Source organism: Aspergillus mulundensis (assembly GCF_003369625.1).
Source record: "Aspergillus mulundensis strain DSM 5745 chromosome Unknown scaffold_5, whole genome shotgun sequence".
Lineage (NCBI taxonomy): Eukaryota > Fungi > Ascomycota > Eurotiomycetes > Eurotiales > Aspergillaceae > Aspergillus > Aspergillus mulundensis.
Window position 1 is genome coordinate 1,127,110 of NW_020797893.1, and position 14,866 is coordinate 1,141,975.

Genomic DNA, 14,866 nt, shown 5'->3' on the forward strand with positions numbered 1-14,866 from the left:
TGCAATAACGGTGGGACAAGCCCGGTATAACGGGTTAATTGCGCTGGGTCGAGGGACAGACGCCGTGAGAAGGATAAATGCTGTCCAGTAACAAGGTAATAATGGGTGAAAGGCTGAAAAAAATGAATGCTGCGGTCAGAAAACAAGCCATCTAGGTAGGGCAGGGTACAATGGGTACCATGTATCCAACACCATGAGAGCATGTATTGTCAGCTTGGCTTTATCATGGGCCCTGGGCGGTACATATCAAGCTTTCCATCTCCAATAAACAATTTGTAGGGTGCAACATCAAGCAAACGTTGAAATCAACAAGACCAAAATCCCCAACATAACACGTTACACCCCCATTCAACGGTCAACCCATCTATCACTGCCCGCACAGCCTACCCAAACTAGGTACCCCTCTAAACCAACGGGAAAACAAACCACCCGCCATTGGTACTCTTACACTCATAATCAATCCCCCCGATTTGCCCCTCATACGGCCCACACTGGTACTTCGGCCCCGAGACAATCTCCCCCGAGACAGTCCCATTCGGACCAACGAGGGTAAGCCCGTAGTTCTGGAGCGTCTGGATGCCAGACGGGAAGTAAAAGGAGAAAGCGTCGTAGGCACAGGGCTGGGGGTTCTCCGGGCCGGCGGGGACAGAGGGGTTCCTGGGAGGGTTATGAGATTAGATTGAGCGGGATGGAGGAGGAGGGCGCTGCGTACCAGGCCGTCTGGCAGGTTGTCGAGAAATGCGGGTCTCCGTTGTCGAAGTAGTTTGTTGCCGTGAACTGGAAGTTGTACGTGTTGCTCTCGGTTAGATGGCGGAGGGAGATGAAGGAGATGGTGTAGGGGTGTCCGGCGTCTTGTCGCTTGGTGGGACTGGGCTGGGTGGTTGGGGCGGCGAGGGCGCTCACGGCGGAGAGGGCGATGGCGGCGAGGGTGGCTTTCATTTTGATGGGAGTGGTGTAGCTTGACAAGGTTGAACAAGGCAAAGAGTGTCTAGACTCTGATGGGAATGGGATTGTATGGAATGGTGTGCTGTGATGCTGCCTGTGAAAGATCCATCACAAAGATGGCAGTCTTTATATACCATTTCTACTCTTCCCATGACAACGTGACTCTTTAACAGGAATACCATGTCTCATACCTGTCTCTCAGATGCCTCGCAAGCTCACCTCAGACTGACTGAATCCCGGTATGATTGGATCGCACGTAAAACACCTGCCACGTTTTCAACGAATAGGAATGTATCGCTGCTGCTGACAGCCACAGCTGTCTCACCAGCTCAATACTGTCAAATCAAACACGGCTGTGGCTATGTACATGATCGCCAATGACCGATCGTAGGCGGAACTTTAAGCTTGCGAAGCCGTCGATCATCCCGATTCCGGGGGTTAGCGGGTACGGTAGGCTACTATTTAGGGCTCCGGCTGCGCCTCAACCCAGCGCAGGAAGTTGCTTATTCCAGCTAGCTAGCTTACGGCATGACGGGATGAGACACGTCCAGAGAGATTCTCTAGTTCTATTCATAGCGCCCTCGCGGTCAGTTGATGCGGCAGTACCTCACGCGGAGGAAACGGTAGCATCTGGCATGTCCATTTTCCCCAATGTTGAGGCTCCACGCTTGCGACAGTCAATTTATGTCGGTTTGCTTACATTTCTGCTGCTGGTAGCTCTATATTTAGGGTTAAGAGGTTGAGATCAATCGCGGCCGAGTGAATGTTTCAGCTAGAGTCCTGTCCATGCCCGAGCGCAACCCGCAAGACTCGCGCAGACGCGAATTGGCGATGAATGGCCGGCTGTTAACATGATTTAACTTGCTCCTGGTAGATCTTTCTCTTTCCGCAATGGGGTCGCTGTGAGAGATTCCATCTACGACGGTCGGAAGCCACTCTGCAAGTCAACTCTCGCTAGTTTGTGCCGGCAAATCTCGGTTTGGGCAGGTGGCTAATTAGTTGTCGTACCTAGTTTGTGTCCAAAAAAATACGTACTTTGAGGAAACAGTCGTTCTGCTTCACCTTTCCAAATACTCTAAGCCCTAACAGGCGGATGCCTTGCTAGGCTGGGCGTGGTGGCCGTTCGTATGGCAGTGGTACCCTAGGTAGCTTCCAGGGAGCTCTTCCAAGCTAAGAAGAACCTGCCCAGTTCGCGTATCTACAGCATTCAGGTAATGGTACCCATATGGATTCCGGTGCGGGATCACCGACCCGACGCACTGGCCGTACCTCCAACTACATAGGCGTGTTCGGATTCCCCGCCACGTTCCAAAGTAGATAAATTCCGTAGATACCGCGGGGTAATAGATATAATCACAAAAAGCGTTCTACCTCGTTTCCCTTCCAAACAAACACCATGACTTCCCCAAACGGCCACCCCTACCTCCTGAACCCCTCCGCACCCCCAAGCTTCACCCGCTACCCTCACGCCCGGCTGGTTTCCCCCTCCCAAAAGACAACAATCTACATCTCCGGGATCGCCCCCGTAACCCCCGATGGCCAACTCGAAGGCGTAACAACCAACCCCGACGGAACATGGAGCGCAGACATCCGCGTCCAAACAGCCGCCGTGCTACGACGCATCGGGGAGATCATACACGGCGCGAGTGGCGGAAAAGCAGATCTACATAATGTTGTTGATGCGGTTGTGTACCTCACAGATACGAAGAGTCAATATTCCGGAATGAACGAGGAGTGGAATAAGGTGTGGAGGGACCGGGAATCTGCGCCTGCCCGGGCGACGGTTGGAGTGAGGGAGTTGCCGGATGAGAGGTTTCTGGTTGAGGTTAAGGCGACGGCAATTTTCTAGGGAGAGGTCAGGGTTATGGATGAGGTGTATGGTGGTGTTCATGTTGTTGTGGTTGGGTTGTCTGATGTGCATTGAAGAATGATTTTATATAACCGCTCTACGGCATGCCCACAGCAAAATGTTGACAGAACCCTCTTTATTCTGACATCGTACCAACTTTCTAGAAAACCTAGAAGATCACCCGAGCGATCCCAAAGCATATCGAGAGACGACGGAATACTATGAACTTTCCAACTTCACCTTCACAAACAGCACAACCCCACCGTCTCAGGCCAGATCGAATACAGGGACTGTGTACAAGTAAATACCCATCAATGCGGCCATTGCCCAGAGTATGCGGGGAAAGATACGGACAGCATCAGCCAAGGTCAATCAGTCCAATCGCCGACGGTGGGGAAGCGACAGGGGAGTGCAGCCTTATCTCTGCAGGATTCAATGATAACCAACACTTCCCCTCACCTGAATTTCATCTCGACATCCTTCCCATCACCAAATCATCATGTTGGAGACCACCAATCCTCGAGGCAAAGCTGAAGTATCGTGCCAGCGATGTTATCGCCGGAAAAAGCGCTGCGACAAGATGCTCCCTGAGTGTAATGGATGCCGCAAAGCGAATGTCCTCTGCAGTTTCCCGCAGGATAGTCTCCAAGAAGCTTCGTTCTCGATTGAGTGCGTTAGCTTCCTCTTCCTGTGTTACCAATACAATGTGCTGAACTCTCTGCATAGATATGTCCGGGGCCTGGAACGCCGTGTTGCGGAACTTGAACAGCAGCTGGCCGTCGCGACGGCGACGACGACAGCGTCGTCGCCAACTGCATCGAGCAAAAGTAACAGTCCAGAGGAACGCGATAGCGCTCAACAAGTGCCGATCAATATCACTACACCCCCGACAATGCCTGATGTGATCGGCCATATAGAACCAGTCGCAAGCGGAACCCCAGTTACTCGCACCCGACGATCCACCTCGCTAGCTGACGGGCTCAAGATGCTATCTCTCGAAGCAACAGCGGAGCGATACGTTGGTTCGTCATCAGGTGTCGCCTTTGCAAAGCTCACGCAGACCGTGTTGCGCAGACTATCGCCGGACCAGGACGCTTTCGTGTTTGGGGACGGGGATGCGCTGCAGGGGGGGCCTGGTGAGGAGGACTTGATGCCCACATTCGATGACACACTGGACTTCCTAGACCTTGATATGATGCTCGATTCTCCACAGCATCTAACGTCGCTGCCCGTCGATCCCACCCTGCAAGGAAGCGACAACCCATTGGACCTGTCACAGCTGGACGCCGGCCACATCAGCTTCCTGCTCGATTTTTACTTTGCACATTCTCACACTTTATATCCCATTATCCAACAGCAGTGCTTCATTGAAACGCTCTGGGCAGCGTACGCTGATCCACTATGCGCTCTTACTTTATCGCCCCTCTGGCAGTTTCGCATCTGGATGGTCCTGGCTATTGGGTCGACCACGTACTGCTCCGTCACATTGATGGACGAGACCGAGTCAATTCAACTGTTTAACAAGGCGATGTCTTACTTTGAGGCTGCGATGGGATGTGGTGACTTGGTACGTGCTTCAACATACCTAGGTAATCTAGGTCTATAGTAGTTACGGTGCTCATGCGCTTGCAGCCGGCTTTGGAGGTTCTAATGCTTCAGGTGTCATATTCCTTTTTCAATAGCGCGGGACCAAGTGAGCTACTACCGTTCAGCTTATCCTTGCACTTATGCTAATAGTGTTAGATACATGGTTCTTGGTCGGTGTTGCTGCCCGCATGGCTATTGGAATGGGGCTACACACACGTGAAGTCTACGAGACACTTACACCGGATAACGCCGACTATCAGAAAAGACTGTTCTTCTCGCTTTACATGATGGATCGGTAGGCTTACCAAACCCGATGACCAAGTTATACGCTGAACATGACTTACAACAGGGTGGTGTCGATGGCGCTAGGCCGTCCGTTCGCTATCCGGGATGAGGACATCACGGCCGAGGTAAACACCGCAATAATTGCCCTATCTCAACTTGCTTACCTTCGTTTAGCCCTTTGCCGACGCGGACGATGAGAACATCACACCTGTCGGCATCATCCCAACAGCCAAGCTGGAACCCACTAGCATGGCAGTGCCGCTGCACATCCTCGAGCTTCGAAGGATAGCAAGCGCCATTGGAACAAGTTTGCATTCCGGCCAGCGTCATTCGAACAGCAACTTACCAGCTGCACAAGCAACAAGGGAAGGTCTCCACAAACGCCTCATTCAATGGCGTCGTAGCATGCCCTTCCCCCTACCGGATTGCAAGTCAAAGGTTCCTCATCTGTGTACGAGCTGGTTTGACCTTAACTACTATACTCATCTCATCACCCTGTATCGACCCTCGGCGTGTCAGACAGTTCTGGACGTGAGTAGCATGGAAATCCTAGCCGAGTCTTCTGGGATGGCCATTCGCGAGGCCAACAATCTCTACCGGCAGCAGCGGTTTGCATTTAACTGGCTCAACCTGATGACTGTCTTTAATGCAGCCCTCTCGCTAATGTATTCCACAACTGCACAGCCCGATACAGTGCCCTTCGAACTTGAAAAGACGAGGGCAATTGAGGATCTGGAGTTGGTAATGGGTATGCTGGAACAGTTTTGCAGAAAGTTTCCGTCGGCTGGCCAGATTCAGAATATGGTGCGGACGGTGTTGGACAGGCTGCGGTCGCACTCTGGTGATATACTGAGCAGATAGTCTTATCAGTGGGGGATGGGGTAACTGGGTACATCTGTAGGTTGGAGACTTCGGACTGTCCGACATCTATCATATCATGCCCTTCTCCAAATCTTCCATCAAAGGCACAACAAGATTTGCCAAACTCCATCTGATATAGACCATTTGATCAACTACTTAAATACCAATCCTGCAGCAGTGTCAGCAACAGAACAGCATCACGGCATCACCATGAAGATCGACCACGACATCACGGCACACCTTGCCGCCCTCCCAGGCTCCGCAGCCCTCCTCCTCATACCACTGATCTACCTCCTCTACAAATACACCTGGGCCACCGACATCCCGCACATCAAAAACCTCCCCTCCATCCCCGGCGCCGTCCCAATCTTCGGCCACCTCCTCAAGCTCGGCGACGACCACGCCTCCGTCTGCGAGCGCTGGTGGCGCAAGTACAGCCACTCCGTCTTCCAAATAAAACTCGGCAACACGCGCGCAGTGGTCGTAAACTCCTTCACCGACTGCCGCAGAATGCTCCTCTCGCACCAAAACGCCCTGATCGACCGTCCAAAGCTCTATACCTTCCACGGCGTCATCTCCAGCACACAGGGGTACACAATCGGCTCGTCGCCTTGGGATGAGTCGTGTCGCAAGAAGCGCAAGGCTGCGGGCACTGCGCTCGGACGCCCAGCGCTCCGCAATTACCACCCCATGTTCGACCTCGAGAGTTACTGTATCGTCCGCGATCTGTTCCGCGATAGCAAGAACGGCGAGAGCGAGGTTAGCGTGCGCCCGTATCTGCAGCGGTACGCGCTCAACACGACGCTGACGCTATGCTACGGCATCCGCATGGACGAGGTCTACGACGACCTCCTCCGCGAGATCCTCCACGTCGGCTCAGCCATCTCGCTACTGCGCAGCGCGTCCGAGAACCTACAAGACTACGTCCCCCTCCTCCGGTACATCCCCAACAACGAGAAAAATGCCCGCTCGAAAGACCTCCGCCGCCGCAGAGACAAGTACCTCGATCTCCTCCTCAACCGCGTCCGCGCGATGATAAAGAAAGGCACAGACAAACCTTGCATCTCCGCCGCGATCCTCAAAGACGAAGAGACCAAGCTCTCCGGCGTCGAGGTCTCGAGTATCTGTCTCTCCCTTGTCTCCGGCGGCTTCGAGACGATTCCTGGCACGTTGACCTCGGCGCTGGGGTCGCTTTCGACGCCTGAGGGACAGGTCTGGCAGGATCGCGCGTACGAGGATATTAAGCGGTATTATCCTGATGTCCGGGATGCGTGGACCGCTGCAGTGACGGAGGAAAAGGTGCCGTACGTCAATGCGATTATCAAGGAGGCGGGGCGGTACTATACCGTCTCGTCGATGAGTCTGCCGCGCAAGACGGTCACGGAGATCCAGTGGGATGGCGCGGTGATTCCGGCGGGCACGATGGTGCTCTTCAATGCGCAGGCTGGGAATCATGGTACGCCCCCCACCCACCTGCAAGTACCCCCGTCCACCTGCAGGATACTAATGAATTCGTGGAATATAGACACAGACCACTTCGGCCCAACAGCCAACACATTCAACCCGGAGCGCTGGCTGTCAAGCCTCAACCCGCCCACGGAAATCCCATCGCAGGGCCTAGCGCATCTGAGTTTCGGAGCCGGGTCGCGCGCGTGCTCCGGGCAATTCATTGCGTCGCGGCTGCTGTACTGCGCTCTTGTGCGGCTCTTGTGCAGCTATAGGATTGTGGCTAGTGAGGAGGCGCCGCCGAATACGGACTACGTGGACTATAATGAGGTGAAGAGTGCGCTTGTGGCGATTCCGAGGGATTTTAGGGTCAAATTGATACCCAGGGATACGGAGACTACGGAGGGGTGTTTGGGATTGGCGGAGGAGAGGACGAGGGGGTATTATAAGGAGGAGTAAAAAGTAAGTTATCGGGCTTGGGCTTTCTTGTCTGAGTGCAATGTGCGGTGGTTGTGGGAGTGCAGGTGGTCGAAGTTGGGGTTTCGGAGGCTCCGATCGTGGTCCGCGAGAATGGCCTATATGTAAAGGAGACCATTGCAGCCCATGAGCAATCCAACTCTTTCCATCAAAACAGTCTCGATCATGTCTTTAGAAATCTCAACCCTCTTCAGCGTAAAAGGCCGCGTCGCCGTCGTCACAGGCGGAAGCAGCGGCATCGGCCTGATGATAGCAAAGGCACGTCCACCCAGTCCCTCCATAAACACCAAAAACCCATTCTCATACAGCCCAGGGCCTCGTGACAAACGGCGCAAACGTCTACATCGTCGCCCTCCCCACCGACCCAATAACCCCCACCGTCTCGACCCTCAACGCCCTAGCAACCCAAACCCTCTCCTCCGGCTCCGCACACGGCTACGCCTGCGATCTCTCCTCGAAAGCCGCAATCGCAAACCTAGCAGCGTACATCTCGTCCCGCGAAAACGGAACCCTCGACATCCTAGTCTCGAACGCGGGCATCCGCCGCGATCCACCGGTGCAATGTGACGTGCTGACTGCGCCGCTGTCGACGCTGCAGGAGTCCATGTTTTCACGGACAGAGGAGGACTGGGAGGATACGTTTAACATCAACACAACGGCGCATTATTTCCTGGGCGTGGCGTTCTTGCCGCTTCTTGCTCAGGCTGCTGCTGCTGGTCCGGGTGGAGATGGATCCCGATGCATGGGTGCTGGCCGCGGCGCGGAGGAAGGACGCGGGGTCATGCTTGTTATGAGTTCGTGTGCGAGCATGCATAATGTTACGAATGTGGATTTGAGCTCTTATGCGGCTAGTAAGGCGGCGACGGACCATTTGGTTAGGTTGCTGGCGGCGAAGTTTGCGAGGTGGTATGTGCGTGTTGTGGGGGTGAATCCGGGGTGTATGTTCTCGACCCTGACTCACGAGCTCTTTGGCTCTGTGGAGGGATAGGTGCCTTGCTGATGAGGGATGCAGTCGTGCCGAGTAAGATGAACCCTGTTGGGGCGGAGGGGAACATGTTCGCTGGATTGTTCGACAAGGTTCCTGCTAGGAGGGCGGGGAGGGAGGAGGATCTTGCGGGGACGGTGCTGTATCTTGTTTCGAAGGCTGGGGTGAGTTTCCTTGGAAGGTTACCTAGGTAAAAGAGCAGTCTAGGGTGATACATGGGCTAACGGAAACAGGCGTATGTGGATGGGGTGTCGCTTTGCGTAGATGGGGGGAGGGTCTTGGTTGCGAATGGGCAGGAGTGACGGGTGTGGATATAAATGTCTCCTCGGTACACTAGATGGTAGGTATGAAGTCCAGGGATATCTTTAGGTTAATTCGTTTGAGAAGAAATCATACGTGCTGCCTGTTGCAGGTTGAGCGCTTGCCGAGTGCTGTCATTGCCAGATTCTCCTTACGCCCACATACCACGTCTGCAACAAGGCAGCAGATATTATCTGAAAGAAGACGCTGTATGCGAGCCATATCGAGACTAGTTAGGTTGGAGTGTCAGTAGGTTTGACCCCTTTATACTTGTTTTGATGAGGTTATATGCATTTGGAATTTCCGAGCCCTAACCAAGCCTCCAGACACTCGATATCCCTTTGATGCCAATGAGATGGAGCTTACAGAAGCATAATCATTCCCCAGTCTTTCTAAAGCTCTTGATAAGCAGAATTGCAGTACTGGAACGCCCTGTCCTGACGATCATTCCTATCCTGGGCCGTATACCATGCATCATGGCTGTGCTAGCTCTCAACGACACCCAACGGTACATTAGCAATCTCTACCGTGGTCGGTCGTGAGAAAGCCGTACAAAAATGCTCCCACCATGGCACAGAGCAAACCTACATTAAGGTTGGAAAGCGCTTGTTCCTAACCATAATCGTCTAGTCGTTTTACAGATCGGCCATTTCTGGAGGCTTTCATGCTAGGGTAGTCAATCTTAAGCCCACTTAATCGAGAAGCGTTGAAAAGGGATGGTGATAAGATCTCCGAGAGATATCTCACCCCACCATAGACTACGTCATGGAAATCTAATGATACAGAACTAAACAGACCGCTAGGCCAGCCTGGTCATAGCCAAGGGTCAGCCGCCAATAGCAGAGAGCTGCGACGCGCGTTGGAAGCCAGGCTACCCCTCACAAGCCTCACCACTTTCACCTCCTCTCCAGGTCCATCAGGCCCCAACATGGCCTCCTCCTCCCCCTCTCTTCCCATCCAAAGCCGGCGCCTCCTCAACCTCCCCGCAGAAATCATCCTCTCCATCGCCGACACCCTCACAATCCCCGACCTAAACCGCCTCCTGCGCTCGTGCCGCCAGCTGACAACCCTCCTCCAGCCCCGCCTCCACCGCCGCGCAGCAACATACACCTTCGACGAACACGGGCGCAAAAAGTCGCCCTTGACCTGGGCATCCGAGCACGGGCGCCTCACGACCGTCGCGAACCTCCTGGACGCAGGCGCAGACGTCACGGCGACGGTGGGCGGGTTCTCGGCGCTCTACCAGGCGCTTCGAGTGGGACATACGGATGTCGCGCGCGTGCTGATTGAGGCGGGGGCCGATCCGCTGCCGAGCACGAGTAACGGGGGCGTTCCGCTGTTGCTCGCGGCGCAGCATGGCGATGAGGAGCTTGTGCGTCTGCTGCTGGGCGTGACGCCGACGAGTACGGCGGTGGAGCGGGCGAATTATGAGCATGCGGTGAGCCGGGCGATTTACTACGGGCACATCCGGCTGGTGCGGTTCATGCTTGATAATGCGACTGGGTGGCTTGATGTGGCGCGGAACGGGGACATGATATACCAGGCGGCGAGCACGGGGGACTGCGAGATGATCCGGTTGCTAATGGATTACGGGGCGACGGTTGAGCCGTTGCATCGGACGGCGAGGCATCCGTTGGTAGTTGCTGCGCAGAACGGGCATAAGGAGGCGGTGCAGTTGCTTATGGCGCTGTCGAAGGAGAAAGTTGCGCCGATGGAGCCTGTGGCCAAGGAGGAGAAGTCGCTTTCGGCGCGTCTTGTTGAGAGATTTGGGGGTGATGTCGCGCGGCCTACGAAGGATGGGGTGACGCCGCTGCAGATTGCGCTGCAGGAGTTTAGTCCGCCGGATGTGATTCACCAGCTGCTTGATTTGGGGGCTGAGCCGAGTGTACAGGGCAGGGACGGGTCGACGGCGCTCCATACGTTGGTCCGGTTGAAACGGCATGATCTTTTGGAGACTCTCATCGACGGGGCTTCGCTTGCCGCTGCCGATTACAAGGGGAACACCCCGTTGCTTCTGGCGGTGTCCGTGTTCAATGTTTCGGCCACATCGCTGTTCATCGAGTGCGGAGCAAATCTCTCAGCCAGGGACAACCACGGGCGGACGGCATTGCACATCGCGGCAACTCACTCTTCCGGCGTCATTCTCTCTATGCTGCTTAGAGCAAAGGCCGACATCAGTGCGAGGGATGACGCCGGTCGCATTCCGCTCCACTATGCCACCCTAGGACCTAACCTCCAGATCTTCAAGGCGATTCTAGCTGAGCACATATCTACCAAGGCAGATTTTATGGTCAGGTCGCAGACCGGTCGGACGGTGATGGATATGGCCGTCGAATGCGGGAATATGCACCTGCTAAACGAGCTAATTTCCAAGGGAGTCGACGTCAACACGAACTGGGAGGGTTACTCACCACTCCATGCGGCCGTCGCAAACAGACACCCCGAGGTAGTCCAGGTGCTTCTGTCCCGCGGCGCCGACCCTGTTCGACACGACTATTACGGCCAGACACCGTTTGACCTCGCGGCTGGCGATAGGTCCATGCTGGACGGGCTAGCGCAATGGTGCGATGTCCCGTATACACGGACAGACCGCGACACACGGCGCGCGATGCTAAAAGATAGCGCTGGCCGATTCGCAGCAAGAATAGCAAACGGGCAAACAGGCGACTTCTACAAGCTAGCCAAATGTCTGGTGTATCTGAAAGACGACGACGCAGCCCTCGCGGTATTCAGGCAAGCGGCCAAGATGAGGGTGTGCGAAGACGACCTCCGGTACCCCATGAGCTGCGGCGGGTGCCGGAAACGCCTGAAGAGCGCCGGGTTGTCTGAAGCGCTTGTCCTAGTTTGTCGAAGATGTCACGATCTCGACTTCAGCGACCCCTCGCCGTTCTTGGGCTTCTACTCTACCGATGCGGGCTTTTCAACCCCGTCCACGAATTCCGAGAGCAGGAACGATGAACTCTGGATCGAGCAGGTGGAGCGGATTATTGTGAAGTACTGTTAAGCTCGACTGTGCGTGCAATGGCTGCCCGTAGATTCAACGCCGGTCGGTATACAAATTACAGGACTCTGGTCTACGGGTGGCCCGGCCGCTTGGGCCATGACGTCGTGGTGTTGACCTCGTGCTCGTAAATTATCCGGAGGATCCATCACGCCGACGGGCCGATTCCGCCGCCCCCACAGACCCACCTCAGCCAGCCGCTGACTCCCGCTTAAGGTTCCAAGATTATATATAACCGCGGGCCGCCTCAATTTTCCACCATAGTACCTGCACTAACACCATCAATCACGCACAACATGCCAACGCAACGCCTCGCTCGAGCAATCGCATACATAGCAACTCCAACAATTGCCACAATATACGGAGTCCACTTAGGGCTAGCCCACCTCGAAACCATATATCCGGCATTACCCCCCGCAGCAGCAGGAAGTGAGGCGCTCCGCACGCCCGCAAAACCAAGCCAGCACTGCGCATACGTCGATATCTACGCCGCGCGAATTCCCCTGCGCGCGCTACAGGCGCAATCGCGCTGTCCAGATCCAAGATCCAATAATAAAACCGCGCTCGAAGAAGCCTGGGCGCGCTCCGTGCTCTCCTCGCAACTTCTCAGAACCGAGTCTTCGCTCATCGGCCTCTTCACCAAGGCCCACTATGACCCCGGCGACCTCGGACAAGACGGGTTTTCCCCCGACGCCAAAGACCGCCCGCGCGCCCTGCTCAACGGCGCCCTAACCGTCCAGCGCGAGCCGAGAGAAAACGGAAACGGCCTCCTCGTTTCGTGGTCAATGCCCGATGCCCCGCGTCTGTTCTTCGAGAGGATCGCGGCGTGGGGGTACCCGTGGCGCCTGATGTCTGGCGGGCGGCACGAGATGAGCGTTTCGGAGCCATTCCGTGTCCAAGGCGGGGGCGAGATGGTGGAGGTGCGGTTTTCGGCGGCGCATGATTACGAGGTTGTGCTGGTAGAGGGGGCGCTGGATGAACAGAAGATCCTCCCTGCTTGGGCGGTTCGTTTGCATCGCGGGTATGCGAGGTTGATTCTTCATTTGGCGGCTCGGGAGGTGCAGGGGGGTTTGGGGTGAATCTGGGTCGTGGGGTAAGGTACCCGTGGGCTTAGATGGACGCTTCTTCAGAGCTCCTGAATAAATGCATGGTATCAGAGCATTCGGTGGGCGAGGCTTGTGACAAGGCTTGTTGCCTGATGGGTGAAATCTTGGTGGTCGGGGATTTGGCATGTCGCTGGATCAAGGCAGCGGTCATCCGTAGGATGGTTGTGAGGTACTTTGTGCTGGCGGACATGGGGTCATGGTACTTGCGCTGTTTAAGTGCAACCCCCTCTATCCCATGTAGCTGCTCGGCAGCGTCCTTTGATATTTGTGGATTGAGCCTGCGTAGTTTGGTCCATTGTGCAGTGATACAGGATTATGCAAGTATTGTGCAGCTGGTATGCGTGCATTATGCAGTGGCTGTGCTAATCAAGACATATTCATGCAGTGCTTACAGAGCGTTTATGCGCTTATACAGTGGTTATGCACCACCTATAAAGTGGATATGTGGTTATGCTGTGCTTGTGTAGTGCTTGCATAATATTAGCACAGTGGCTCTAGAGTAATTATGCAGTGATCATGCACTGCCTTGGAATGTGTGCTAGACCAAGCTTAGAAGTGGCCCACTTGCTACGCTAACCCAATAAAGTCCAGCACCAGTATTTACTTACAGCAAATTGTCTTGGTAATACGTCTTGCCTAATGATTACAAGCCAGTTACCGTACACATTGTATCAGTGTTTTACTTGTCAAGATTAATACCACGCATCAAATAGGTTCTTGACTTCTCATTGCATCGGCCCGAGCGCGATGCAAGGCAGACTGCTGTACAATGGTACATATTGCTCGCAGCAGCAAGGGGCAGGCCCCCGCATGGAAGTGGACCATGTATTCCAGTGTCGCCGCACTCTATTTTGTCCTCACCCAACTCCAAGTCCATGAACCTGCCATACCATCCCGTGCCTTTGCTCCGTGATGCGCACCATCAAGACCAACTAAATCCATCTCTTGCATGAATTCGCACGTTGAACTGGACATGTAGGATATGTTTTGCTAGGGTAGTAAAATCCGCCTTCCCTTTTAGTCTTGTGATAAATGGTTGCGACAAATCTCAGGCTTGTGAGACTGGGCAATGTGTCTAAGCTTGATTGTTGGCATGGGGCGCGGCGCGGATATATATTTTGGGCAGCGCTGAAAGAAGGGCCGGGAGTAGTGTAGCTCGCTTGAGACGTTCCGTCAAGGAATTGCTCAAGAGCGAGCTACATTAAGATACCGATAGGGTAAGGCATACTTAGAGACGGATTACATTAGAATACAACCATCGCGCTGGCATATCGTCTCCGGAGTCCGGTCAAGACTCCAGAGAGACAGAAACATGAGAGGGCAGCTGGTCAAAGGACTGGCCAATCGTATCTTCCAGAGCAGCGGGAGCTAGTCCCGATTAGCTGCCGCCTTTGGCAGAACAGCTGCCAGGGCCACACAAGTGTCAACCCACGGTCGGCTTTTGCCATCTACGGAGTACTAGGTATGGTAGTTTGAGTTGACTACGTGATCGCGCCCTCTGCGGCCTTATCGCTCAATACCGACACCAATCAAAGGCTGCAGTCCCTGTAAGGCATGCTTTGATTTGCAGCTCTTTTCAATGGTTGACTCCGACTGAGTCCGTCGTGGGGTTGATGTAGGGCTACGAGGTGGTCCTAGCTCGACAGGGGTACCTACGGTCGAGAAAATCCCAGGCCGCTGGGGCTATGTGCAGCCGTCAATTAGGTATCGCGAGATCAACTTTGCGACAACAATACTCGTCAATAGCGATCGCGAGATGATCGTCCCGGGAGAGCGGGAAAAGCGCCATCGCTGCACATCGGCCTCGGAGTCATGGGACGGACTAGGTAGGTAGGAGGTGGCATAGTTCGCAAAGGCCGAAGAGTAGGAAGGGGATGAGCGATGACGCTGGAGGCTCAGGAGGCGCGCACTATGGAATTTGCAAGGGAAGAAATCGAGATAACATAGGAACTGGATTAAATGAGCGAACGCGTAGGTAAGGCATCGCTTGCACCTTCCCCTGCTAGGTAACACAAGGCTTTCCA

General features: G+C 54.6%; 7 protein-coding genes across 7 annotated transcripts; 6 read left to right on the forward strand and 1 right to left on the reverse strand.

Annotated features, from left to right (window-relative positions):
* Positions 1–404: 404 nt before the first annotated feature.
* Positions 405–939, reverse strand: DSM5745_05713 (uncharacterized protein; the record flags this gene model as incomplete). Its single annotated transcript, XM_026747729.1, has 2 exons — positions 405–657; positions 713–939. 2 exons carry the CDS (start codon positions 937–939, stop codon positions 405–407), a joined length of 480 nt encoding a protein of 159 aa, XP_026603561.1.
* A 1,402-nt stretch (positions 940–2,341) lies between these two features.
* Positions 2,342–2,794, forward strand: DSM5745_05714 (RidA family protein; the record flags this gene model as incomplete). The annotated part of the gene is made up of 1 exon (XM_026747730.1): positions 2,342–2,794. The coding sequence occupies one exon, from the start codon at positions 2,342–2,344 to the stop codon at positions 2,792–2,794; it is 453 nt and encodes a 150-aa protein (XP_026603562.1).
* A 499-nt stretch (positions 2,795–3,293) lies between these two features.
* On the forward strand, positions 3,294–5,527 carry DSM5745_05715 (Zn(II)2Cys6 transcription factor; the record flags this gene model as incomplete). Its single annotated transcript, XM_026747731.1, has 6 exons — positions 3,294–3,463; positions 3,521–4,361; positions 4,427–4,487; positions 4,538–4,676; positions 4,731–4,791; positions 4,841–5,527. The coding sequence occupies 6 exons, from the start codon at positions 3,294–3,296 to the stop codon at positions 5,525–5,527; spliced, it is 1,959 nt and encodes a 652-aa protein (XP_026603563.1).
* A 210-nt stretch (positions 5,528–5,737) lies between these two features.
* DSM5745_05716 (cytochrome P450) lies at positions 5,738–7,432 on the forward strand (the record flags this gene model as incomplete). The annotated part of the gene is made up of 2 exons (XM_026747732.1): positions 5,738–6,983; positions 7,053–7,432. 2 exons carry the CDS (start codon positions 5,738–5,740, stop codon positions 7,430–7,432), a joined length of 1,626 nt encoding a protein of 541 aa, XP_026603564.1.
* A 183-nt stretch (positions 7,433–7,615) lies between these two features.
* Positions 7,616–8,737, forward strand: DSM5745_05717 (SDR family NAD(P)-dependent oxidoreductase; the record flags this gene model as incomplete). The annotated part of the gene is made up of 4 exons (XM_026747733.1): positions 7,616–7,712; positions 7,759–8,388; positions 8,439–8,599; positions 8,669–8,737. The coding sequence occupies 4 exons, from the start codon at positions 7,616–7,618 to the stop codon at positions 8,735–8,737; spliced, it is 957 nt and encodes a 318-aa protein (XP_026603565.1).
* A 926-nt stretch (positions 8,738–9,663) lies between these two features.
* DSM5745_05718 (uncharacterized protein) lies at positions 9,664–11,739 on the forward strand (the record flags this gene model as incomplete). The annotated part of the gene is made up of 1 exon (XM_026747734.1): positions 9,664–11,739. One exon carries the CDS (start codon positions 9,664–9,666, stop codon positions 11,737–11,739), a length of 2,076 nt encoding a protein of 691 aa, XP_026603566.1.
* Positions 11,740–12,032: 293 nt separating this feature from the next.
* On the forward strand, positions 12,033–12,815 carry DSM5745_05719 (uncharacterized protein; the record flags this gene model as incomplete). The annotated part of the gene is made up of 1 exon (XM_026747735.1): positions 12,033–12,815. The coding sequence occupies one exon, from the start codon at positions 12,033–12,035 to the stop codon at positions 12,813–12,815; it is 783 nt and encodes a 260-aa protein (XP_026603567.1).
* Positions 12,816–14,866: the final 2,051 nt, after the last annotated feature.